At 35.7% G+C, this 25,625-nt stretch overlaps 2 protein-coding genes across 2 annotated transcripts; both read right to left on the bottom strand.

The window, feature by feature from the left end:
• Positions 1-1,961: 1,961 nt before the first annotated feature.
• On the bottom strand, positions 1,962-22,536 carry LOC142345865 (uncharacterized). Its single transcript, XM_075398293.1, has 2 exons — positions 22,427-22,536; positions 1,962-4,915 (listed from the first exon to the last, which is right to left on the bottom strand). Exons 1-2 carry the CDS (start codon positions 22,444-22,446, stop codon positions 2,128-2,130), a joined length of 2,808 nt encoding a protein of 935 aa, XP_075254408.1. The 5' UTR covers positions 22,447-22,536; the 3' UTR covers positions 1,962-2,127.
• On the bottom strand, positions 22,264-23,419 carry LOC142345866 (RNA-binding motif protein, X-linked 2-like). Its single transcript, XM_075398294.1, has one exon. The coding sequence runs from the start codon at positions 23,292-23,294 to the stop codon at positions 22,503-22,505; it is 792 nt and encodes a 263-aa protein (XP_075254409.1). The 5' UTR covers positions 23,295-23,419; the 3' UTR covers positions 22,264-22,502.
• Positions 23,420-25,625: the final 2,206 nt, after the last annotated feature.

The following is a 25,625-nucleotide window of genomic DNA, read 5'->3' as shown; positions in this document are numbered from 1 at the left end:
TTTTTCAAGTATGAATATGTAACATCAGGTCAAAAGATTTAACTAAATGTTCGTAAATGAGAGGGATGTATTTCAGCTTTTGGGACCTCTGCAAACAATAAATGACGATTTACAGGAAAATGTCATCATTAGAAAAATTCTCAAAATTAGGATACTTTTACTAATTTACACAAAATTTTTTGTAGCAGATGAAGTGAGAGCCCTTTATTTTATGAAGCAAAATAACACAACAGAGCAACCAGATTGCACAAGAATAGCCGTCCTTGAGCCCTTTGACCTCCGAAGGGATCGAAACCGCAAGAGAATGGATACAAAGCCTTGTTTTTTCTAAGCAGACCTTTTTTCCATCTTTCCATCTTTCGTTTACGTGTCAAAATGTGCTTTAATCTGGTTCGCGGATTTAATTAGATGACACAATTATACCGAACACAGCTTCAAAATGAACGCTATTAAGTTCATTATTAGTACCAATTAGCAATAACTCTACCTACTGAATTTTGATAACCTAATGCACTGACTTAATGACGGGGCTTCCATCGATGTAACTCGTTTCTTTTTGCTCTTTTGACATTGATCTTATTGAGTAATTTTGTGGAAGAGTTCTACACTCCATTCCGTAGAAGCAATGAAGTACGTTAGTCAGAACTCAAGCGTGTTCACAAGAAATATGTGAATGAAATGTGACGCAAACTCAAAAACAAGAGCAAGCCAAGTACTTAACATCAATTTAAAAAAATCTTAGATATGAATAGGAACAGACTTCGAAAACATTTTACCAAAAACTAAAGTTTTGAAAGTCAAAGCACCGCAGATGAACAAAGAACCGACTAACAAGAAAACGAAGTTTCAAACGCCTACTTCAAGTTCTCTACTTTTAATTTAGAGATAAAATCTTGCGCCGCATAACCAAAACCACTCGACTTCACTCGCTCTACTTTTTATTTTGGCGTGAGTAAAACCACCACTCAAATTGCACATCCAAACAAAAACCTCAAGAAACGCATAAAAGCAGATAGGCGATTTAGATTAAGTTCAAATCGGCCATTTTCAACACAAATTACTGGCATCTTTTCTGGGACAATTTCATTTTCCCCATATCGTTGCTATCGGTACATTGTAAGACAGTAAAAAATAACTTCTAATTCGACTCCAAATCATGATACATTTTCCCTTAGTGCCACCCTACAAACAATTTCAAAATTGAATGCCTTATCGCCAAGTTATCTGAATTTTGGAGCTAAATGAATCCTAAACGATAAAACATGAAATAAACATTTAAATCTCAATTAACGACTGATAGGACAAAAAGTATTGTGCTACAATTCAACAAAACTGCGACGAGAAACTACTCTTCATTGAAACAAAATTAACTAAGCGTAAGTCAGATGTTGGAAAACTATAAAAATACAAATTTCGACTTCCTCGAAGTCGAAATTTAAAAATACTCGAAATAAAAGAAAAACTTTTTAGGTCCAATCTATAGCAGGATTGGACCAGCCAAAAATGGCATAAAAAGACCGCATGACTGATAAAATTGCTACAAGATTGGATTTTAATACATAACAGACTAACGTCAGAAAAATTACCCTCACCAACTACAAGTGGGAGCTCGAATCCGTTGAAGCCTGTTTCAGTTTGGGGGGGGGGGGGGGGGGTAACGAAACTCACTAAGGGGGCTTCAAATAAATTTATTAGAGGTTATTATATACCACAGCTATAACCACTACTAAATTCTCTAAAAGAAAATTACACCAATTTTGAATTTTGGCTCACTTTTCACTTAATTTTAGAAGAGAACTGCCTACACAGAGTTCAGCTGCTGACACTTGAGATTAAGAGAAATTTAGATTACGAAAAACAAATTCAAGGGCATAAAAGCCACTCGAAAACGGTCAAGCAAAAAAACTTGCTCCAAGACCTACATGTTTATAGAAATTGCTTCACACTTCGTTCGAGAGCAATTAAATAACAGTATGAATTTCGATAACCTCATCAATTGAAAATTCATCGGATATCAAAGAAATCCACGGAGCATACATAAAACCGAAATATAATTAATTAGCTAACACAAAGGTATTTCAGAATACAAAACTAACAGAACAGAGATAGTTTTGAACATCAGTCAGTCTACACATCAGCAGCAGTCGTGTCACTCGAATTGCGATTGCTCACAAATGTTGTCAGATTCGACGGTAAAGTGTAACTACATCGCTTAGCTGTTACAACAACACTATCATTGTATAGCTGCTGAATTTGGGACCAACTGATTGATTCTTTCGATGAAATTTTGCCACTTCTTTCATTCTCGTCGACAAGGCCCTTGTGAGTCATTCTACTCAAAAGTTGCAACTGATCAATAAGTAAATAAAAACCGTCTCTAAACACTATTTCCTCTTTCTGCTGTAGCGACAGAACACAACAATCTAATACATCGTGCAACATATGCACGCAGAAGTAGAACAGATCAAACTCTCCAAACTTGCCATCTTGGTTCTGGTCAATTTCTAGCTTGACCCATTTTAAAATGCCTTTCACCATAGTTGGCAGTGAGTCGAGTAAACTTGTGTGGTAAACAATGCTTTCACATCCTAAACACAGCTTAATTACTTTCATAATTGTTTTCCAAACAATCATATTTACACTTTTGGTTTCATGGTCAATTTGTTTTCGATCGAACAATGTCTGAGCAAGAACTATCTTCAAACTGACAGCAAATGCTCGCACATCTAGAGATGTGAAATTTGAGGTGAGGAAGCGAAAGGCGCACAGTGACATTTCATCTGCTGAATATGTCACAAATTCAGGCACATTTACGACAAACAACTTATCTGTATTGTAATCCATTTTAGGCAAGACAGAACATGACTGAGCAAAGAAGTCAACGAGTGCTAGCATTTTATCTGACTCCTTATTTATCATCAATTTGCGGTAATCAATTCTGTTCACAGATTGGCCACCAATTTTTGACACTTCTTCAAAATTCAGACCTTTGAACGCCTCAATCCAGTTGTCATCAAGATTCAATGTATTATCATTCGCAAACTTGTTGAAAAATCTGTCCAGCAAAGATGCGTAAACTAAATCCTCGTTCTCAAGTAAGGGCATTATTGAACTTAAAAGTTTCACAGCAATCACTTTGTTGCCTTCAAACTTAGGCAAAATTCCGCAAACAAATACTTTTTTGACAGAGATTTCAGGAACTTCAGCAAGATATCGGACAAATTGACAGGCACTATTTGTGTTAGTGATGTTAGTTTTCGCGACACTGCGTAATACAAACTCGACATCGTCCTGGTTTTCAACTATCTTGATAAATTTTAGTAAGGACTGGAATTTCGTAAACAGCTGTTGTATCAACATTGTTTTACCTCGACTTGCGAATGCGTCGTGGATCGCCTTTTCAATGATTTTATCAGGAATAACAAATGAACACCTTGACAAGAAATCCATAGTTTCAGAACGCTCTTGCAAATCGTTTGGACTTATTCGGTTGAATATTTCAGTAAGCTTGCTTAAAGTAAATCCGCAAATATCTGCAATTGTTCGACTCCACTCCGTAAAATTATCATTCGAACTTAAATTTCGGTAACAATAGATGCGCAACTTTTCGGTATCATCATGTGACATGCTTGTAACATGATCAAAAAATAAATGCCTGAGCAGACACAAAGCATCCACAGTCAAAGGTGATCCCTTTTTATTCTTCAATGTCCCCTCGACAGGAATCAAAGTTAAGTCCAGCAGTACTTCCATAACTTTGAAGTTACAGTTATACCTCATATACTCCTTAATAACATCATAGACACTGTCAAACTCCACGTTATCAATCAAAAGTTCCATCTTCGAAAAGTGCTCGATCAGCTCACAAAATTTGACCTCACAATCAAAATGAAAATATTTCACTGCCCGTATTGTCAAATCAAGCTCTGAATAGCCTTCCTGTGATATGAGACTTTTAATAATATCTTCCTTATTCTGAGACGCATTCAGTAATTCAAGACCTGACAAAAAACAAAACTGGTCGAGTTTCAAGTGAAACACTGCCATCCAATTTTCCTCGGTTGTCTTGTTCGATGATTTATAACGGATAAATTTGCCTACGTGATCACAAAGGCTTCGAAGCGTCTTTACTTTTTGAACCAAATGTGATTTGAAGCGGTCATATTCTGGGCACAAGCGGTCATATTCTGGGCACATTCTCATATTTGCTTTGAAATTGTTTTCAAATTCTTTTCTTTCATTTTGAAGGTATCCTAGGTCACTGAGCAGTAGTTTTTCAAATCCGTTGCCCATTTTGTCAATCAAATTTTGGTCATCTGATAAAATATCCCAAAAATTTTGGGAGAAACCATTAAACTCGAGTACATGACCGTATTGACATTTCCATGCATTGTATATTAACTGCGTGACGTCAGTATTATTCTCAAGTCGATCACTATTAGACTCTCTGAACAGCTTGAAGCAAATTGACTCCAGAATCTCACCCTTATCGAATAACAAATTTCCGACTTCTCCCAAGGCTGATAGTTGAAAACATATCTCTATAAAATTGTCAAACTGTAGTTCAGGCAGAAAATCTCGCATGTATGACACAACCGTGAAATGGTGTTCAAAACAATTCATGTTACCAAAAGAAGGAGAAGCTATGCTATTTTCTGGTCCTGTATTAGGTTCGGTCGATATCAAGGAATACAAAATTTTACACAGGCTCATCTTCCAAAATCCCACACTGTTTGGTGCCATGTTTTCAACAAATTCAATGACTGCTCGCATTGCTGAAATAAAACGCTTGGTCTCGTTGTCTCTTCCCATTTCATCAGCTCTTTCACCCACACTCAAAATGTCAGAGGAGAAATAGCCAAGGAGAACAGTTAGAGGGGTGTCAAACTCGTCTGTAAAATCGACCGCCATAACTCTGAAACATCACACTCTGTCATCATCTTCTTTTGAATACCACTATATGAAGCTGGCAAGTTTGCTTGGGCGCTGCACATAATATGCACCCACTTAGCTGGGAGCACAAACGGAAAAGATAAAAGATATAACCCCCCCTCGCCCTCGCGATCTTTTCTGTTTATGCCCCGACAACACTATCTGCTTCGCTGGTCCGCTACCAGAAGAAGTTACAACATTGTCTTGATTTTGAGTTTCAATTATCATGGTTACTCTTCTTTGGTTCCATTTAACTTCACATTATTTTTTTATCGCGTTTACATATTGCTAAATGTGGGCTTAGAAATCATCTTACAAAAGGCTTAATTCATTCAATTCTTGAACTAAGAGAACGAATAAGCATCAACAGTCCTAAGAACTTTATGCACCTCCGTTACAGAGCGCGCGCCAAGAAAAACAGCTGGCAGATTGCCAGAAAATAGCTGCAATAGCTTCGTAGATCTGCAGTCTCAACGAGATAATAAAAGAAACGGACCAAAAAGAAACTTTTTAATTATTCAGATGTTATGTTTTGAAAAAATCAGTTTAAGTTACTGCTGCTTCTGTTAGCTGCCCTCAAATAACCTTCAATTACAGTGACACCCACTCGCTTGTAATTGAAAAAAAAAGAAACGAAACGTCGATGTCAGAGTGAGGAAGTCGTTTTTGAGGGTGAGGTAAGCCACGTGTGACCAGTAATTTAATCACGCGAATGAACAAAAAATTCTCTTCTCCTTTAAGAATGAAAAAAGACCTCACGCTTGCAATTCAATTGAAATTGCATGAACGAATAAAAAAACAAATTCGAAGTGATTGTGGCGTCATAAGGTCGTAACAAAAATCTTGAAGAAACAAAAAAGACATAGGACAATCCTGAAACAATACAAGAATTTTTGTTCACCATACAAAAAACAAAACCAACAATGGACTACAAATGGATTGGCGAAACCAGTTAGAAAAAAATAGGATAAACTTCTAGTGAAAAACCACTAGCGAGAAAACGAATTTCTGTTCAAATACCGTTTTCTCCCTCTACTTTAAAATTAGAGCGAAACAATTTCACGCAGCAAATTCACTCCCTTTTTATCTACAATTTTGTTTGAGTGCAACCAAAATCATCACTTCAAATTGACATCACAAATTATGAAAATGTGCGAACGGATCTCAAAAAATTACAGCGCCCGAAAACAAATCAAAATTTTATTGAACAATAAAAAGCCTCAGCTATCGCTTTACGGCTATTAAAAAGAGAAACACGTACATTCAACAACAACAAATAAGGATTACCTATTATTACTGATGGTATTTCAAAATGAAAAGCGTGAAAGACAAAAGAATTCGGCAATTGTAGATTTTAAAAAACTGAAAATAAAAAAAACAAACGAAATAAATTAATGCGAAACTCACTGCAGGTACCGATTTCAAGCTTACTGCCCTGTTCATTGAAATTATCAATCAAATACTCACAGTCCTTCTTTTATAGATATATTCCACCATTTGAATTGAATTTTCGCCGTGAAGGAGTAGATTCCAATTTCTGAAGACTTATTTAAAACATAGGATGAAATATGACCATGAAAAATACATTAGTTCAATCTCTGAACAAAAAATTATCACTTTAAATTTTTAAACAGTTCTGGTTTTGCTTGGAACAACACTTGAGACTTCGTGCATAAAAAAAAGTATTGGGTGTCTCTAATTTGAACTGATGCATTCAAAAATATATACAATTTAGGACTACTTTTGAGGTAAATTTTCCCTACTTTCAGATCCGATCAGCCATCAGATTCCAACAATCATCAACATATTGAAAACACAAACCGACTAACGTCGGAAAACTTGCTCTCGACTGACAGGCGCCGCAATTTAATTAAGGGGCTGTAGCCTCGATAAACTTTTCTTTATGGGTGAGAAAACATACGACCCCGACCTGCTGAGTCGAAATTTGAACCCCGACCTCCTGAGTTGTCGGCGGAGGTATTAGCCACTGGGTTCTCAGGGCCTTGACATCGAGTCTAACAACCAGTTTTGTTTGAAAAACAAACTTTATTCGGAGTTGGAGCAATTGAAACCACTCAAAAATAAAAAAAAAGTGTGAAAAAGACACTTGAGAAATCAAAGATTATTCTAGAAAAAACGCGCAAAACGGTCAAGCGAAAAAACTGCATAGAAAAGACACACATATTACAATAACTGCATCTCATGCGAGGGCAATTATTTAAGTAATATCTGTATTGATTGATTCATGATATAAGATAGATCATTCAGTTAATTACTAAAAAATAACTATCATTTTTGGTCTAGTTGTTAAAGCTAAAGAATTTAGGCAATCTACAATGTCTCTATAACCGTAAGTCTGCTTGAAGTGATGTTTGGCACTGCCTGTTAAAAATTGATTCTAATTTCGAAATCTTTAAACAAGTATCTAAAAAACGTCAAGTGTCATAGCTTCTTCAAACTTGAATTTTTCTATCAATTGCTCAGAATATTCCCCTCACTCAACCGAATTTCACTCATTGGGGTTTATCTCAATGTTTAGGAACTAATCATAATTTTAAGTATTATGAGTGGGCCGTATATTTCTGATAACCGTTAGCAAACGATTCATGCCAAAACCACGCAAGTTTCAACATTGGCAGAAATGTCTTTGGCTGCACGAGGCCACGTCCTTACGAGGTCCCAAACTCCAAGAACCGCCCTTCACATCATGAGTATACGTTTAATTATTATGAGATCGCGTCTGGTATTGAAAGAGGTTCTACAACTGCTACAACCCACAATGTAATAACTAAAGCAAAGAAATTCAAAAATTTAGAAATTTACGATAAATTTTTGATAAATTTCAAAGTGGGGACCTCAGTGAGCATTTAATTCGCATAGAGCTAGGAGCAATTCTTGATTCAAGACGGATATTTCCAAGAGCTAAGAGCTGTAGAACCTTTAAGTTTACTTGAGGCTCTCGGTCCGAGACCATATCAGTGGTCATTTGTCAAGCCGGGTTGGGAAAATATCCAGGTGCAATCATTTTCCTCAATCCTTTGACTGATTTCGAAAGGGCGTTTTCCCTGCGTTTGCTTTACCCCAGTAACGTTGAATGCTTGGCACAAAGAAGGCACCTCAGATTGAAACAATATTCCTGGTATATCTGCAAAACCGGCCCTTTACAGAAACTGAATTTTTAAAAGGTTTTCTTCTCACAAATAGAGACACTCACCTGTCTTGCAATCAAAATCATTTAACGCAAGTTTTCACTGAGACACTTAAAACAAAAAACAAATATTAAGGCTTTGTTATTTTCAGGAAAAACCTATTCAATTATTCATGATAGCATTATGGAATCATAAAACGTTAATAAAAATTACCAATAGACTAAAAGTTTTACCATAAAACAAAGTTCAACAACGAGATTCATATCTCGGTTCATGGTTTTGCTAAAAATTCTGCTTTATTGATACAATTTAAGGCAAAACTATTTATTATGACATTTTTCCCCGAATATTGGGAAAACCATATTTAATGCTATAAAAAATTTACGAGTGCTCGATTATCGAGAAAAACTTCAGTCGTGAGAACTTTAAGGTGGAGCAAAATTAGTCATAAATCAGGTCTCCCAGCAGGTAAACTTACCAAAAGCACACCAAATCAAACGTCGATCAATTAAACTCAGAGCAGTTGGTTCAGATGATTATAAAATAGTTGATTTGTCTGACGTTGCCATCTGCGGTTTAACCAATATGACATTGAGAGATTGCGATTTTGATCTTGTTTTTCTACACAATGCAAAGCAACGGATAGATAATCATGGTCTCTCAACCAAGCTGTGACAACATTCATATGGAAAAGCAAGATGACAGCATGAACGCCGTGGAGCAGCATCTTATAGTCCCGAAGAACACTTTTAGCCAAATGATAGACTTATTTCATCTAACAGACCAAACGGATTAAATTCTAGTGCATGAGGCACTTGGTTATGCTGTACATCCATGTAGAGTGTACAGTAAAGGAGTTAAGGAAGCAGACGGTTGAAAGTTTGAAAAAATAGACGACTATATTCTAAAAACAAATGCTTCACGAGGCTGAGCTTTGTCGTGTACCACCCAGACAATTATAAAAGATCATATTACTTTCACATAAAGAAATTTTGCGAGCATGCGCAGGAAAAGTGGTAGAAGAAATAAGTGTCCATGAATCTACGGGAACTCTGTGGATTCATTGCCTACACAAGCAAACATGAACAAATGGAACGAGGCGCGGCTTGCCATTAGAATTGAGTTTGGTGTTGTCAAAGAAGTTCCAACCACGAAATTTCGGGTCGACCAGAAAAACACAGAATCCAACTGAGCGGCCAAAAACTTGCATACGAAATTTTGCGTAAAGTTCTAAATTAATGTGATACACTGAGTGGAACAAACAATCTGTTTTATGGCAGGTTTCTTCTTAAATGTATATTCGCTGTGAATTCATCAATTCTTGCTTTCTTTTAAAAAATGCGCGCACAGCGCAGCCAAATAAAGGAAATAGCGTCAGATAGGGTTAAAAGCGAAGCCTAGCATAACACATAAGCCAGAAGTTTGAATTGAATCAATTGCCAATAGCGCTGCCTTATATAACCAAGAAGTTTAAACCAATATAATACCGAACACCTTTTTGGTTACGACATTTACATTTACAAAATTTTTTGGAGGCGCAGGTTCCAATCCCGAATGGGGGCGGAGTATTGGTCGAAATTTATCTAAAAGTGTGCGACAGACCTCCTCGTTTATCACTACTAACATAATTGTACAGTTTGTGATTCATTATTTTCAGATGCTTGCTTAGTCACTTTGTTTCCAAAATATTATTTGCACGCAGTTTTACCGGTAGAAAATTCTTCCTTACCTTCTGAGTGGTTCGTAAAAATTTTTATGAATCAGGCAAATCAACACACGAAAAATCGTTTCTGGAGGTGAACTTTTGCATACAGATTTCCCCTGAAAAATTTCAGAACATCAAATTCTCAACGGACGGATAGAGTTGCAGCTTACTTTTCATGGCTTTCCGGCAGAAATTTTCAAAATGGAAAAGTTAAAAAACGCTCTCAAATGAGGAGAGCGTTTAAATAACGAGTCGCTCGAAGATTCTGCATAAGGCTCAAGATCGTGCCTAATTGCATCGCCATTGAAAAACTTGCAGGGAATTGGATTTGCATTGGATAATTTGTTGCGACGTACATTGTAACTGACATTCACCTAGAAAAATGATTCAGTCGCCTCTTGGTCAAAATGTACAAGCTGAAAATCAACGTGATGTTGCATAAAAACAACACATTATTTGAAAATTAGAGAACCTGAAGCACGAACAGAATTGAGGATGCCAAAGAGTTTCCCGATTAAAAACTTCAATCACCAGCATAGTTTTCCGCAGAACAATCTACAACAAGATAGAAGTCCTCCGGCATGCAAATCCCATTTGCGATAGTGCCTCAACGACAAGCAGCCAGAGAAGCAGTAGAGGTAAACTTTAGAAAAAAAAACGAAAATCAAACGCTCAGCAATTTTATGTCGTAACTTCAAATTTCTTTGTTGCAATTTTTCCATTGCTATGATATATAATTTTTTGTCAAAGATTGATAGCATTTCTTGCATGCAATTTATTTCAAGTTGCAAAATTATCTGACGAGATTTTTTTTAGCTTCAGGGCCATTTGTTTTTAAAGAAATGAATGAAACAGAAACTCGTAGTAAAATGATAGCTAAGTTGTCTTCTATACCCAATGAAGTTTTAACTCACACATACAAATTATTGGTGAAAAAGAACTTGTGTAATGGTCCACAAGCTACCTGCTGGATAACTACTTGGGTTTAAACTTGTACATACACAGCCTACTGTATCTGTTCATGAGCCAACTGCTGCTTAACTGAGTTTCAACTTATACGTATTAGGAAAATTGGTGGAAAAGAACTTGTGTGTCGGTTTATAAGCTATCTGCTAAATACACGTGGTTTAACTTCTACATACAAGGGGACTGGTATTGCTTCAAAAAGCGAACTGCTGGTTAACTAAATCGAGTTTTAACTTGTACGAACATAGAGTCTTGGAGAAAATATACACACAGTGTTGGTGAAAAATGAGTTGTCTAGTGTATAGGCACATGAGCCACCTGCTGTTAAACTAACTGACTTTCAACTTGCACATATTAAAGCGTATTGATGAAAAAGAACTTGTGTATTGGTTCATAAGCTACCTGGATAAAAAAGGCGGCTTTTAATTTGCATAGTTAGGCGCAATTCTTGATCCAAGACGGATATTTCCAAGAGCTAAGAGCTGTAGAACCTTTAAGTTTACTTTAGGCTCTCGGTCCGAGACCATATCAGTGGTCATTTGTCAAGCCGAGTTGGAAAATGTCCAGCTGCAATCATTTTCCTCAATCTTTTTGACTGATTTCGAAAGGGCGTTTTCCCTGCTATTGCTTTATCCCAGTAACGTTGAATGCTTGGCACAAAGAAGGCACCTCAGATTGAAACTATATTTCTGGTATATTTGCAAAACCGGCCCTTTACAGAAACTGAATTTTTAAAAGGTTTCGTCTCACAAATAGAGACACTCACCTGTCTTGCAATCAAAATCATTTAACGCAAGTTTTCACTGAGACACTTAAAACAAAAAACAAAAATTATGGCTTTGTTATTTTCAGGAACACCTATTCAATTATTCATGATAGCATTATGGAATCATAAAACGTTAATAAAAATTACCAATAGACTAAAAGTTTTACCATAAAACAAAGTTCAACAACGAGATTCATATCTCGGTTCATGGTTTCGCTAAAAATTCTGCTTTATCGATACAATGTAAGGCAAAATTATTTATTATGACATTTTTCCCCGAATATTGGGAATACCATATTTAATGCTATTAAAAATTTACGAGTGCTCGATTATCGAGAAAAACTTCAGTCGTGAGAACTTGAAGGTGGAGCAAAATTAGTCATAAATAAGGTCTCCCAGCAGGTAAACTTACCAAAAGCACACCAAATCAAACGTCGGTCAATTAAATTCAGAGCAAATGTTTCAGATGATTATAAAATAGTTGATTTGTCTGACGTTGCCATCTGCGGTTTAACCAATATGACATTGAGAGATTGCGATTTTGATCTTGTTTTTCTACACAATGCGAAGCAACGGATAGATACTTATGGTCTCTCAACCAAGCTGTGACACCATTCATATGGAAAAGCAAGATGACAGCATGAACGCCGTGGAGCAGCATCTTATAGTCCCGAAGAACACTTTTAGCCAAATGATAGACTTATTTCATCTAACAGACCAAACGGATTAAATTCTAGTGCATGAGGCACTTGGTTATGCTGTACATCCATGTAGAGTGTACAGTAAAGGAGTTAAGGAAGCAGACGGTTGAAAGTTTGAAAAAATAGACGACTATATTCTAAAAACAAATGCTTCACGAGGCTGAGCTTTGTCATATACCACCCAGACAATTATAAAAGATCATATTACTTTCACAAAGAAATTTTGCTAGCATGCGCAGGAAAAGTGGTAGAAGAAATAAGTGTCCAGGAATCTACGGGAACTCTGTGGATTCATTGCCTACACAAGCAAACATGAACAAATGGAACGAGGCGCGGCTTGCCATTAGAATTGAGTTTGGTGTTGTCAAAGAAGAAGTTCCAACCACAAAATTTCGGGTCGACCAGAAGAACACAGAATCCAACTGAGCAGCTAAAAGCTTGCATACGAAACTTTGCGTAAAGTTCTAAATTAATGTGATACACTGAGTGGAACAAACGTTCTGTTTTATGGCAGGTTTTTTAAATGTATATTCGCTGTGAATTCATCAATTCTTGCTTTCTTTTAAAAATTGCGCGCACAGCGCAGCCAAATAAAGGAAATAGCGTCAGATAGGGTTAAAAGCGTAGCCTAGCATAACACATAAGCCAGAAGTTTGAATTGCCAATAGCGCTGCCTTATATAACCAAGAAGTTTAAACCAATATAATACCGAACACCTTTTTGGTTACGACATTTACATTTAAAAATTTTTTGGAGGCGCAGGTTCCAATCCCGAATGGGGGCGGAGTATTGGTCGAAATTTATCTAAAAGTGTGCGACAGACCTCCTCTTTTATCACTACTAACATAATTGTACAGTTTGTGATTCATTATTTTCAGATGCTTGCTTAGTCACTTTGTTTCCAAAATATTATTCGCACGCAATTTTACCGGTAGAAAATTCTTCGTTACCTTCTGAGTGGTTCGTAAAAATTTTTATGAATCAGGCGAATCAACATACGAAAAATCGTTTCTGGAGGTGAACTTTTGCATACAGATTTCCCCTGAAAAATTTCAGAACATCAAATTCTCAACGGACGGATAGAGTTGCAGCTTACTTTTCATGGCTTTCCGGCAGAAATTTTCAAAATGGAAAAGTAAAAAAAACGCTCTCAAATGAGGAGAGCGTTTAAATAACGAGTCGCTCAAAGATTCTGCATAAGGCTCAAGATCGTGCCTAATTGCATCGCCATTGAAAAACTTGCAGGGAATGGGATTTGCATTGGATTTGTTGCGACGTACATTGTAACTGACTTTTATCTAGAAAAATGATTCAGTCGCCTCGTGGTCAAATTGTACATGCTGAAAATCAACGTGAAGTTGCACAAAAATAACACATTATTTGGAAATTAGAGAACCTGAAGCACGAACAGAATTGAGGATGCCATAAAGTTGCCCGATTGAAAACTGAAGTCAATCACCAGCATAGTTTTTCGCAGAACAATCTACAACAAGATAGAAGTTGTCCGGCATGCACCTCTCATTTGCGATAGTGGCTCAACGACAAGCAGCCAGAGAAGCAGTAGAGGTAAACTTTAGAAAAAAACGAAAATCAAACGCTCAGCAATTTTATATCGTAACTTTAAATTTTGTTGCAATTTTTCCATTGCTATGATAAATAAATTTTTGTCAAAAGATTGATAGCATTTCTTGCATGCAATTTCTTTCAAGTTGCAAAACTATCTGACGAGATTTTTTTAGCTTCAGGGCCATTTGTGTTTAAAGAAATGAATGAAACAAAAACTCGTAAAATGATAGCTAAGTTGTCTCTTCTATACCCAATGAAGTTTTAACTCAGTCATACAAATTATTGGTGAAAAAGAACTAGTGTAATGGTCCACAAGCTACCTGCTGGATGACTACGCGCGCTTAAACTTGTACATACAAAGAGTATTGGTGAAAAAAAACTTGCCTACTGTATTTGTTCATGAGCCAACTGCTGCTTAACTAACAGAGTTTCAATTTATACGTATTAAGAAAAATGGTGGAAAAGAAATTAAGTGTCGGTTTTTAAGCTATCTGCTGAATATATACACGTGGTTTAACTTCTACATACAAGGGGACTGGTATTGCTTGAAAAGCGAACTCCTGGTTAACTAACCGAGTTTTAACTTGTACGTACATAGAGTATTGGAGAAAATATACAGACAAAGAGTATTGGTGAAAAATGAGTTGTCTAGTGTATAGGCTCATGAGTCACCTGCTAGTTAATTAACTGACTTTCAAATTGCAAACCTTAAAGCGTATTGATGAAAAAGAATTTGTGTATTGGTTCATAAGCTAACTGGTGGATGAAAAACGCGGCTTTTAACTTGTACATGACAGAATAGAGGAAAAAGGCCGTATATTATGTTCTAAGCTACATGCTGTTTATCTCACCGGGTTTTAACTTGTACAAAGAATTGGCAAAAAAACAAGTCCATTGAGTCAATAGCTAGCTGCTGGCTATTTAACCAAGTTTTCACTTGCAAGAGTATTGGTGAAAAACAACTTGCAAATTGGATCCTAAACTAACTGCCGGTTAACTAACTGAGCTTTAACTCGAACAAAGAGTATCGGTGAAAAATAGCTTTGTTATTGGGTAGTGATCTACTTGTTCGCTATCAAATCGAGCTTTAACTTCCAAAAGCAGGGTTAAAGTTGTGCATGAACAAAGTATTGGTAGCAAAAACTGGTTTATTGGGTCCTAAGCTACCTGCCTGTTAACTGACTGATTTTTCACTTATACATGCAGGGTATTGGTTAAAAGTAAATTTCGTTTTGGGTCCTAAGCCACCTGCTGGATAACTTACCGACTTTCAACTTGTACATATTAAGAGTATTGGTGAAAAGAACTTGTGTATTGGTTCATAAGCCACCTGGTGGATGAAAAAGCGGGTTTTAACATGTACATGAAAGAATAGTGAAGCGAAACCGCATATTGGCCCTATATTATGTTCTAAGCTACATGCTATTTATCTTACCGAGTTCAAACTTGAACATACAAAGAGTATTGGCGATAAATAACTAGTCTATAGGGTTATAAGCTACCTGCTGGTTATCCAACCGAGTTTTGACTTGTACATACAAAGAATATTGGTGAAAAAAATTGTCGCTTCATAAGTTACCTGCTTATTAACTAACCAATTTTTAACTTGTACATATACAGTAGTGGGGAACAGATTGTCTATTGGGTCATAAGCTACCTGCTAGTTAAGCGACCGAGCTCTGACTTCTACAAATTAGATCTTGGTTGAAAAGTGCTTGTGTAATTGTTCCCAAACTAACTGCTGGATAAACACGCGAGTCTTGACCTGCACATACAGAGAGTATTGGTGAAAAAATACAGAGTACTGGCTTGTATTGGGTTCTAAGCTACATGCTGCTTAACTAACCTTTTAACTTGTACATACAAAGAGTTCTAGTGAAAAACACCTCGCGTATTGGGTTCTGGGCTACAAGCTGATTAAATAACGGAGTTTCAACTTGTACATACAAAAAGTACTGGTGACAAACAACTTGCGTATTGGATCCTAAGCTACCTGCTGGTTGACTAACCGAGCTTTAACTCGAACAAAGAGTATCGGTGAAAACTAGCTTCGTTATTGGATACTAATCTACTTGTTCACTATCTAACCGAGCTTTAACTTGAAAAAGCAGGTTTAAAGTTGTGCATGAACAGATTATTGGTAGAAAAAAACTGGTCTATTGGGTCCTAAGCTACCTGCCTGTTAACTGACTGATTTTTCACTGATACATGCAAAGAGTATTGGTGAAAAGTAAATTTCGTATTGGGTCCTAAGCTACATGCTGTTTAACTAACCGAGAACTAATTGTACATACAAATAGCATAGGTGAAAACCAAATAGTCTATTGGGTCCTAAGCTACCTGCTGGTTATCTAACCGAGATGGTACAAACGAAGTGTTGGTCAAAAAACGCTTATATTTGTTTATAAGCTACCTGCTGGATAAAAACTTGACTTGCATATACAAAAAAAGTATTGGTGAAAAACTTTTGTATTCGGTTCTAAGCTATATGCTGGTTAACTAAGCGAGTTCTATATTGTGAATAAAAAGAGTACTGGTGAAAAAAGTCTTGCGTATTGAAGTCTGCGCTAAAAGCTGGTTAACCAGTAAAAACTTTTTGCGAAATTTGAAACAACCAAAAATTTTTAACTTTTGAATTGAGAACCTATGCTGATCTATAATGTATCTTATAAAAAACATCGCAGCAATAATGAAAATAACCGAGTTATGAAGCATATAAAAACAGTTATCTGACAAACTAAAATAAGCTGACTCCCGCAATACCCTTAGATCATACTTCAAAAGTTATATTGAATGGAAATTGGTAGTAATGACATTCAGTTAATTCAACCCTAAATTTTGTGGAACTAAAATTTTGTGTTCTTGTGTTGAAAACGATGCTAACGATATCTTAAGAAACCTACATCTGTAAGCTATATTTTTAGAATTTGAAAATTTGAAGTTGCAAGGTTTCCAAGAAGCTGACTGGTCTAGCAATGTAGTTAAAAGGAGCATTAGTAGTCATTGCTCCAAATACGACAACTTATCACTTGGAGCACTAAGCTTCTCTAGCATGTTTAAAACAACCACTGCAGCCGAACTCAATGCGGTTGTGGAAGGGAGCACAAAAGGTTTGCTTTACCAAAACACGAAGACAGAAAAAAAATGCGGAACCAAAAAAAGGAAAGTCAATCATGTATTGCTTTACGTATAAACTCAACAAAGACTACAATTTTCACAACAGAAAAAAACACTTTGTAGGGAATTTAATTGATACTTGACTATTAGAGCTAACCTACTTACTACTTATTGATTAACCAAAGAAACTTTAAAAAACGCGTAGGGAAGTAACAGTTTGTGATGTTCCTTTCTGATCAACACATACAAACCTGAACCGCGAGCGTTTTGAGGTTTTGATGCGATTAGTAACCCATGATTCAATGAGAGATGGTGCTCAGACATGCTTGTTTTAGACGCGGTAATTCCACAAACACTCAATTTCGGTCTTTTAAAAAATGAACAATCATTTTAACAGTAACTTGATAAATGTACAGAACCTAATGATTTTTCTCCTGAGTCGAAAATTCAATGCTAAAAAAATGACTAGGAGCCTTGTCTAGGAGAGACCAGGACGGAAAGGGCTAGCATAAGGCACTCCAATGTTTTTCAAAAATGTGAACTCCAAAGCACGTTTGCATTTATTCGGGATTGAAGTATATTTTAAATGTTCCCCTGTGACCAACACTAGTCGAACCCTGACAATCAGTCCTATAAAGTGCGGAAAAAACGCAGTAGTAACTCAAAATTCTGCTATCTGTATCCTAATGACGCCTAGCCCGCTCCAGCTAGGATATGAATGCCTTATAGCTCTGAAAATCATTCGACTTCTATTCAGACTCAGAACAGCTCAATTTAAATCAGTCAAGTTCTTTACAGATTATCATGCTAAATAGTTTTTTAGGAAGGCAATTATGAGCCATGAAATCTCAAAAACAATTAAAATGACTAAAACGTTACCATGCAGTAATTTTACAGTAACATAGCTGGCAGATTCCCAGGAAAAAACCAAAAAAGCTCCGTAGATTTGCAGTCTTTGACAAATTATAAAAAATTTAACCGAAAAAATTATAAGATATCAATTGGAGATGTTAAGTTTTGATTACGAACTTGCATAACCTGTAGCTGCTCCTACTAGCTGCTCTCGAATAACCTTCAATTAGAGTGACACACTCAGTTGATCTGATCTCTTTGAATTCAATTGAAGAAAACTCATTTAAGGGAACAAAAGGCAGATTTGATCTAATCGTGACGTCGTAACAATAATCTTGACAAAATGAAAAAAAATAATAGAAGATGGGCAATCAAAAGAAATAATTAAAGTTAAAACCTGACTGTTAGTCTCGACATGGATAATAAAAGTATACATTTGCAAACGCCAAATTAAGCAAAAAGTAATGAACTCGATGCAGTCTTTGAAAAACTTATAAAAGAACTTTTTATTAAGTCATTGAGACCATTAACTAAGATATTAAATAAACGTTTGTACAAAAATCTATACAGTAAACAACTAATTTTTAGAAAACAGGAGAAATAAGTAAAAGGACAAAGTACGATAAACATATTAACGATAAACATAAACAAAAAAATGTTCGATTTCCACATAGGTTTGAAATTAAGTGGCGTAAAAAGCGATCATGCTACACCCGCTTATAGGAAAGCACATCAAATAATTTACAACAATATCTAAACAAAGACAACAAATGCATCAAAACAAAACTGCTTTTTGGAAAGCAATTGGCCTCAAAGGAGGTACGGCTATTAACTACCAACAGAAAGCATGATCTCGAGTGTGCTTTATCTTCAATTACTGGGAAAGTCGGACAACTGTCATTGCAGAAACAAAGTAGCAAGAAAATAACTAAAACAATTAGCATGCAGAACTAAAACAAATTACTGTCATCTTTCAAAATGAGATGGTCAAAGACTGCACTCCTTAAACTCGCCACTTGGCTGCCTTTACTACTCCAGTCTTCGTAAGCTCACTAGACAACTTCTCATTCACGAAAGTGTTAAAATATCTTACAAAAAATTGCCACAATACTTGAAGTAAACTCTTACTTTAAACACCGCTAAGTAAGCACTGAACCACCTATTTATTTTAAATTCTTATTCGAGAAAATATCGCATTCTGATAAGTTTTCTCCAAATCTCCACAAGTTCAAACTCCAAATCAATTATTCGAAAAAGACCTTGTGATAACAATTCTGTTAAATCAAAGAGTTGCTATAAAAAAGAAGAACTAAAAGGGATACATCGTGAGTTAACGTCAAAGGAAAAGCATCTAAGACACAAACACGAAATTTGGCCCAATTGGAACTGTGCTATATACAATGTGACATGACGTGACTTTCCAAAAACTGATCTCAAAACAATTCTGATACCATGTTCTCAAAGCGTCCAAGGACACAAAACAACAAAAAGCCAGAAGACCAAAAGAGCAAAAACGAGTAAGAAATACTAAGTTATTCATTTACTTAAATAAATAATGCTCCCTATCCAACATTGAAGTGTCTTCTTTTGGTGAAAGATCCCTTAGAATACGTCTAAATGGAAAAATCTACAAAAATGACAAAGTATAAAAAAAGAAACAGACAAACCATCAAAAACGGGCAAAAAGACTATCAGAAAAAATACTTCACTCAATCAAATTTCAGAAAATAAACAAAACATAGCCGGCAGATTGCCGGAATAGCTGCGAAAGAATAGACCTGCGTGCCATATAATGGAGATAGAAACAGATACAGATCTAAATTGAAAAAAAAATCGACGCCGCTCAAAAAACTAAGTAAAAAACATTCAGCGATAAATTAAAAAAGCTTGTTAACATCCATTCCGCAGAAGCCTCTTATTAGGGACCTTTACTGCACAAATGAGTTCCTTTGACCCTAAACAAACTCAAACTAAACTTAAGTTTTAAAGTGCAAAAGTCATTTTATTGAGTGAGGTAAGTCAAGTATGATCAAAATCTAATCACGCAAATAACCTAAAAACGTTTGCAAAAGCGAGTAAGAAATGACGTCACGCGCGCAAATGCCGTTAGTGAGAGGAAGAAGTCATTCAGAAAATTTGACTTTTTCAGCTTTGCTGTGTGAACAAATGTAAAACGAAAAAAGAGCGTCAGACGACGAAACAAAAAAACATAGCCGGAAGAATTCCGGAAGCGACTCGAAGCGTCAAAACTTCACTTACAAAACCGTAATTGCAGCGGAAGCCACTACCTTTTGTATTAAACCATTAACTCACTACATCTCCAGGTCTGCTCTAAAAATTGGTGAAACTTAAACCACTGTCACCAAGAGAAACAAAATGCAGCAAAATTTTGTATTATTGAAAATGTTTGGTAAAGTTAAAACATCCGAAATAATTAAGGTGGTCAAAAACCTGATAGTCTGAAAATGCTGACAAGGTTATCAATTGCCCTCAAATAATTCATGATTCTAATCTGAAAAAGATCGCGAAAGCAAAAGGGAGATAATAATCTTAGAAACTAAGTTAAATCTTTTCAAAAAAGATCCCTCAAATTTAAGAATCAGAAAACATCTATAATTACACCTTTAATTACTGCAATTAAGACAAAAAACAACACACACCTGATTATGTTGTACATATGCTAGGCAACATTTCATACCAAATCAAAAATAAAATTGATCATAGAAAAGACATAAGCAGCAGAAGAATATTCAAAGCCAAAAAAGTCGTTTAAATTAATACCAAGGCCGGAAGAAAGCTGCAGTAAATAGTCATAAGTGGACATTCTGGAAAAGGCTTGCCATCAAACTCTCAGTACTGCCTTATAATAATGAAATCCATTGCAAACCAAAGAAATGACGAAAATCTAAGAAAACGCTGAAATCATTCATTTTTTACAACTTAAAAACCAATATACCCAAAATAAATGTAGGTGCCAGGACAAAGCTAGAAAGATACTAACTAAAATGTAAAGAATATGAGCACAACGTAATGAACACCGTAACAAAGACATTCTTAATTTTTGAAAGTTAAAAATCAGTTTAAAAAATTCAAGAAAAACGAATACATTTCATTGTTCAGCATTCAAGACATAGAAAAGATAACTAGTCATCCGATACGAAGATCTATCCTCATGAAGAGAACAAAAAACAGGAAAAAGCAGAATTCATAAATACGAAACATTGAAACATTTTGCAAAAAAATGGTCAAAGAACTTAAGTTCAGACTGCATTTAAGAAAAAGTTTTAACTGTTTTTTCAAAACTTAACGCCAAAAACTGATTCAATTTTAATTGAACCAAAATTGAAGTCCCACATGTTGCACAAAAAACGATTTCTAGCAATTACAACCGAAATACAAACAAGAAACTGACGAAAATCGGGAAAAAACCACCAAAATCGGATTAGCATATGTACAATTTCATGAAACAAAATTACATCGAGGTAGAAAGAGGCGTTCAGTATATAAATTATCAAAGAGAAGTTGCCATATTGACTGATTTTTGAAAAAAAGACGGTTAAAAGATCCAACAATGAAGAAATTAATTAAAAAAAGGCAAAAATTAACTAAAAAATCAAGAAATATGCGCCAATTTTCAATTTGAAACGAATTTTCAGGCTCTGCAAAACACTGTGACATCAATTTCCGAGGTTGACATTTCAATATAGTATCGAATAAAATTTATTTCTACAAGAAACCAAATTAAAAGGAAAAAAATTCTGCCACTTAGACGAAAAAACGGATAAAAACGGTTATCTATATGTGAGATTCAGTCAAAATCTACTTTTCAAAGTCAAAAAGTCATTCACTAAACGCAGCGCATGATCAAAAAACTTCTCTCGCTTAGCGAAAATCTGTTCACTAAGACAGCTTTTCTCACTTTTGGTTTTAGGTCAAAATGCCGCGTGAACAAATCTACTTCCTGTAAAAAAAACCGAGAGAAAACCAATACTCCTCTTCGAGTCGTAAAAAAACCAAGAGCACCGCAATATAGCTTCGCTCAGCTTACAGCTTCGCAGCTATAAAAACTGTTTCACGTCAAACAAAAAGGTGATGTTAACTACCAGAAAAAGTAACTGTTACCAAGAAACTCTGAGTGTAGGAAATTCAAAGGAAAAAAATGTAAAAAAAACCGTCCAAAATATCAAAATGATGACAGATAGATCAAAGTTGTCAAAATAAGTCAAGATCGAAGTCAAAGTTCTAAATTTAACAAACGCTTAAAATGTTCAAAATTGTCCAGAGCGTACAATAACTTGTTAACATTTCCTAGAAAATCCACTTGGGATGAAAATTATTAGCTAAAACTAAAAAAATCTGCTGTGAAAAAAGTCACCGACCAAAAAAATAAGTCGCCATTATTCCTCTTTGAGTCGTAATAAAAAGAGCTCACCAATGTAACTCAACTTCTTTGAATTGTAAACAAAACCAAGAGAAGTCCAATAACAACCCAAGCCATCACTTTGCTGCTTTTAACAAACAAGGTTTAATTATGAAGCATAAGTTCGGATAATATACGAACTTTCAGTTCTCTCTTCTCGTAAGATAACATTTTCCTGACATATATTTGTTTTTTAGCATTGCGTTGATCAGCCAATTCACCACGTTTCCGTTTAACTCAATCAGCACTGACCTATGGGACATCTGCTTCATAGCAGGAGCAGTCTAATTGTGACCTTGCGCCATACAAAAAATGCAGACCACTCCTATCATCTCGATCGTGACCTCTCTCTTGCCCTCTTCAGTAGTTTCTTTTCTTTTGGTTCATAGTCGCGTCTGCTCGCTTGGTTATGGTGATATTTATCCTTGTATCTTTCACTGGATCTTTCTCTCTTGTCACGCTTTACCTCTAATTCATTTTTAGCAATTTGTTCTTTTTTAACTTCAGTTTTTATTCCATTGTTATAACTTCCGAGCTTCGTACTTTCAAAATCTTTGTCCTTGTGCTTTTTTAACTTTGCTTCTTTTTTTGCCTTCTTCTCTTTCTTTGACTTCTTTTTCTTCACTTCAGATTTATTCGCAATAATTTCAGAATCGGAGCTGTCGCCATTTCCACTAGCAATGGGTTTAGGCGCAACTCCCTCAACTTGCAATTTCAACCATCCATTTTTCTCTTTGTCATTTAAATCCTTTTCTTTCAATTCTGTCGCTTTGTAATCAGAAACATGTTGGACTCTAATTTGACGATTGCAGATCCTTGTTGTGTTCAAGTTATCAACAGCTAGGATTGTGCTTCTTTGATCTTCATAAGCTAGAAAGCAAAAGCCTTTCGACTTGCCGGTAGCTTTGTCACGTATTAAGTTGATATCGACAATTTCTCCATATTGGCTGAACACGCAGATAATATCGCCTTCGGAAAGATCGTACGGTAGACCACCGACGTATACGTATGCACTGTTCTTGTGCAAAGAGTGCCAAGACTGTTTTGAGTTAGCCAAACCCCATTCTAATTCCCGCTCCGAAAGCTCTTGTTGATTTCGGGCATTGGTTAGCGGGTTCATAATATCTGCAACACATTTGAGAAAATGTCTGACATCGGAGAGTGATTATCATTTCGTTTTCACCCCGTCACTGCATGATGACATGTGATTTTTTTCGAGAAAAAGAGTATCGAGTATTACGACTCGAAGAGGAGTATTGGTTTTTGGTTTCTTAAGGTTTTTTACGGGAAGAACTATTCGTTCAGACGCACTTTTGACCTAAAAGCTAAATTTTGACCTAAAATTGCCGTGTGAAACAATTTTCTCTGAGCGAGAGAAGTTTTTTGATCATGCGCTTCGATCAGTAATGACTTCTCTACTTGAAAGCGTTTTTTGACAGAATGCCGCATATAGATGACCTTAGCCGTCTTTTCGTCCAATTGATCGTTTTTTGCTTGATTTCTGTAGAAATAGAAGAGGCGGTATTATTATGTGAACCTCTGAAATCGATACCACAGTGTTTTTGAGAGCCCAATAATGAATTTTAAGTTCTAAATGAGCACATATTTTCCAATCTTTTAAGTCAATTTTGGCTTTTTTAAAATTAATTTCATTTTTGTATCTTGAAGCGGATCTTTTTTTCAAAAACCATTGCATATGGTAATTTGCCTTTGATACTTCACGCTTTGAATGCCTCTTTAAAACGTGAGGTATTTTTATTTAATTGCTCTCAAACAAAGTTTGCAGCAATTATTACTCTTGTTGGTCTTCTGCGACTTTTCGCTTGACCGATTTTTCATCTGGCCAAATCGACTCCACATCCTCAAAAACGGGATAAACAGGTAGCGCCCAGAGGGCATTAAGCTCTCTTGGAGCATTCAGCTCACTAGTCTCCAAGTATGCGATTTACAGAAGCTGTTTTGCAGACTAATAAATATGGTGTGAAGGGTGGTTCTTAGGTTGACCATGCACACTCATCCACAACCCCCCCCCCCAAATCATCCCCTCACTTTATCCCCCAATCCTCACGACTGCGAATCGTTCAGGCCATAAGGGCCCCGTGCAGCCAAACATTTTGACTGCTAATTACTTTCTACGAATAGCATTGTGATCTTAGTTTTGATTTTAAATTTTTTTGCCTGTATATTCTTTGTCTTTTTGGTTATTAATTTGAAAACTATTCAACTATTTTGCTGATTTTCAGTCTTTACGACTTCTGTCCCGTTGTATCGTTTTATTGAATTTGTTAGTATTTGAATTAAAGCCTCATGACCGTAGGCTATTTTTCTACAAAGGATGCAAGTTTCTTTTGCTAAAAGGTTGTCTCTTCCTCTGCAACTTGACAAAAAAATGAGAAACTTTACAAATTTAAATTTCTGATAATTTTTCTTTTCTTCGAAAATAGATATTTGTAAGCTCATTAAGGCTTGGCTGATATTTTGTGATTGGATAAAAAGATTTGATTGCATGAAACGTTTTTCGTTTGTATGTGTACTTGTACTACAAGAAAAACAGCCGGTAAATTGCCGGAAAAAGCCGCCTGTCCCACTTGACGCACATTCGCATTGAAACATTAAAAAATTAAAAGAAATTGTTAGAAAATTTCTAAGTTTCATAGTGATGTTATTTGGTCTGCATATTCGGTTAGATTCTAAAATTGTACTTAAATCAGCTTCTAAACTGCAGGCTATTAAACGTAATACTAATTCCAGCTTTAATGAACTTTCAAAACCTAATGCATTATGACTTAATGGCCGGACTTTAAATGTTTATCCCACTTTTTTGAATTTGATCGTATTCATTACATTACTTAAATCAAAATCTGAAGCTTTAAAAATCCAGTCAATATAAAGAGATTGAAGTAAGGCAATTGTGAAAATCGTGACCTATGTAAACCGAAAAACGTGATCAAAAGTTAAAGTGAATATAAAAAACACAGCAGGACAGATCAGATGAGAAAAAAACAGATGAGAAAAAAACAGAAAATCAATGTCAAAATGCTGCATGTGAACAAAAAACCACTAGCCAGAACTAGGAAATTGGTTCAAACAAACAACTAGTCCTAGAATGAACTATGAATGTATTGGGAAAACCATTTAGAAAAAAATTTGATACAAAAAATAAGAAACATACCCGGCAGATTGCCGGAAAATAGCCGCCGTTGATTCCAATAAGCATGATTGGGATTGAAATAACAGAAGATATTGAAAAAAAAAGATTTTTGTACAAAAACATTTTTTTAAGTCCGATTTATTTTGATGGCATTTCGTAGTTGAACATACTTCTGTTTCTTAGAGAGAGGCTACAGGGGCTACTATCAATAACAATAAGCATTAGAGATGGTAAATAAGACTTATAGGAACGACGTTCAAATAGCGGGCATCTAAAATTGGGCTTTATGGGTTTATCCCG

The sequence above is a fragment of the Convolutriloba macropyga genome, chromosome 9 (assembly GCF_964194025.1).
Source record: "Convolutriloba macropyga chromosome 9, txConMacr16.3, whole genome shotgun sequence".
In the NCBI taxonomy this organism is placed as follows: Eukaryota; Metazoa; Xenacoelomorpha; order Acoela; family Convolutidae; genus Convolutriloba; species Convolutriloba macropyga.
This window is presented reverse-complemented; position numbering and strand designations above follow the sequence as displayed.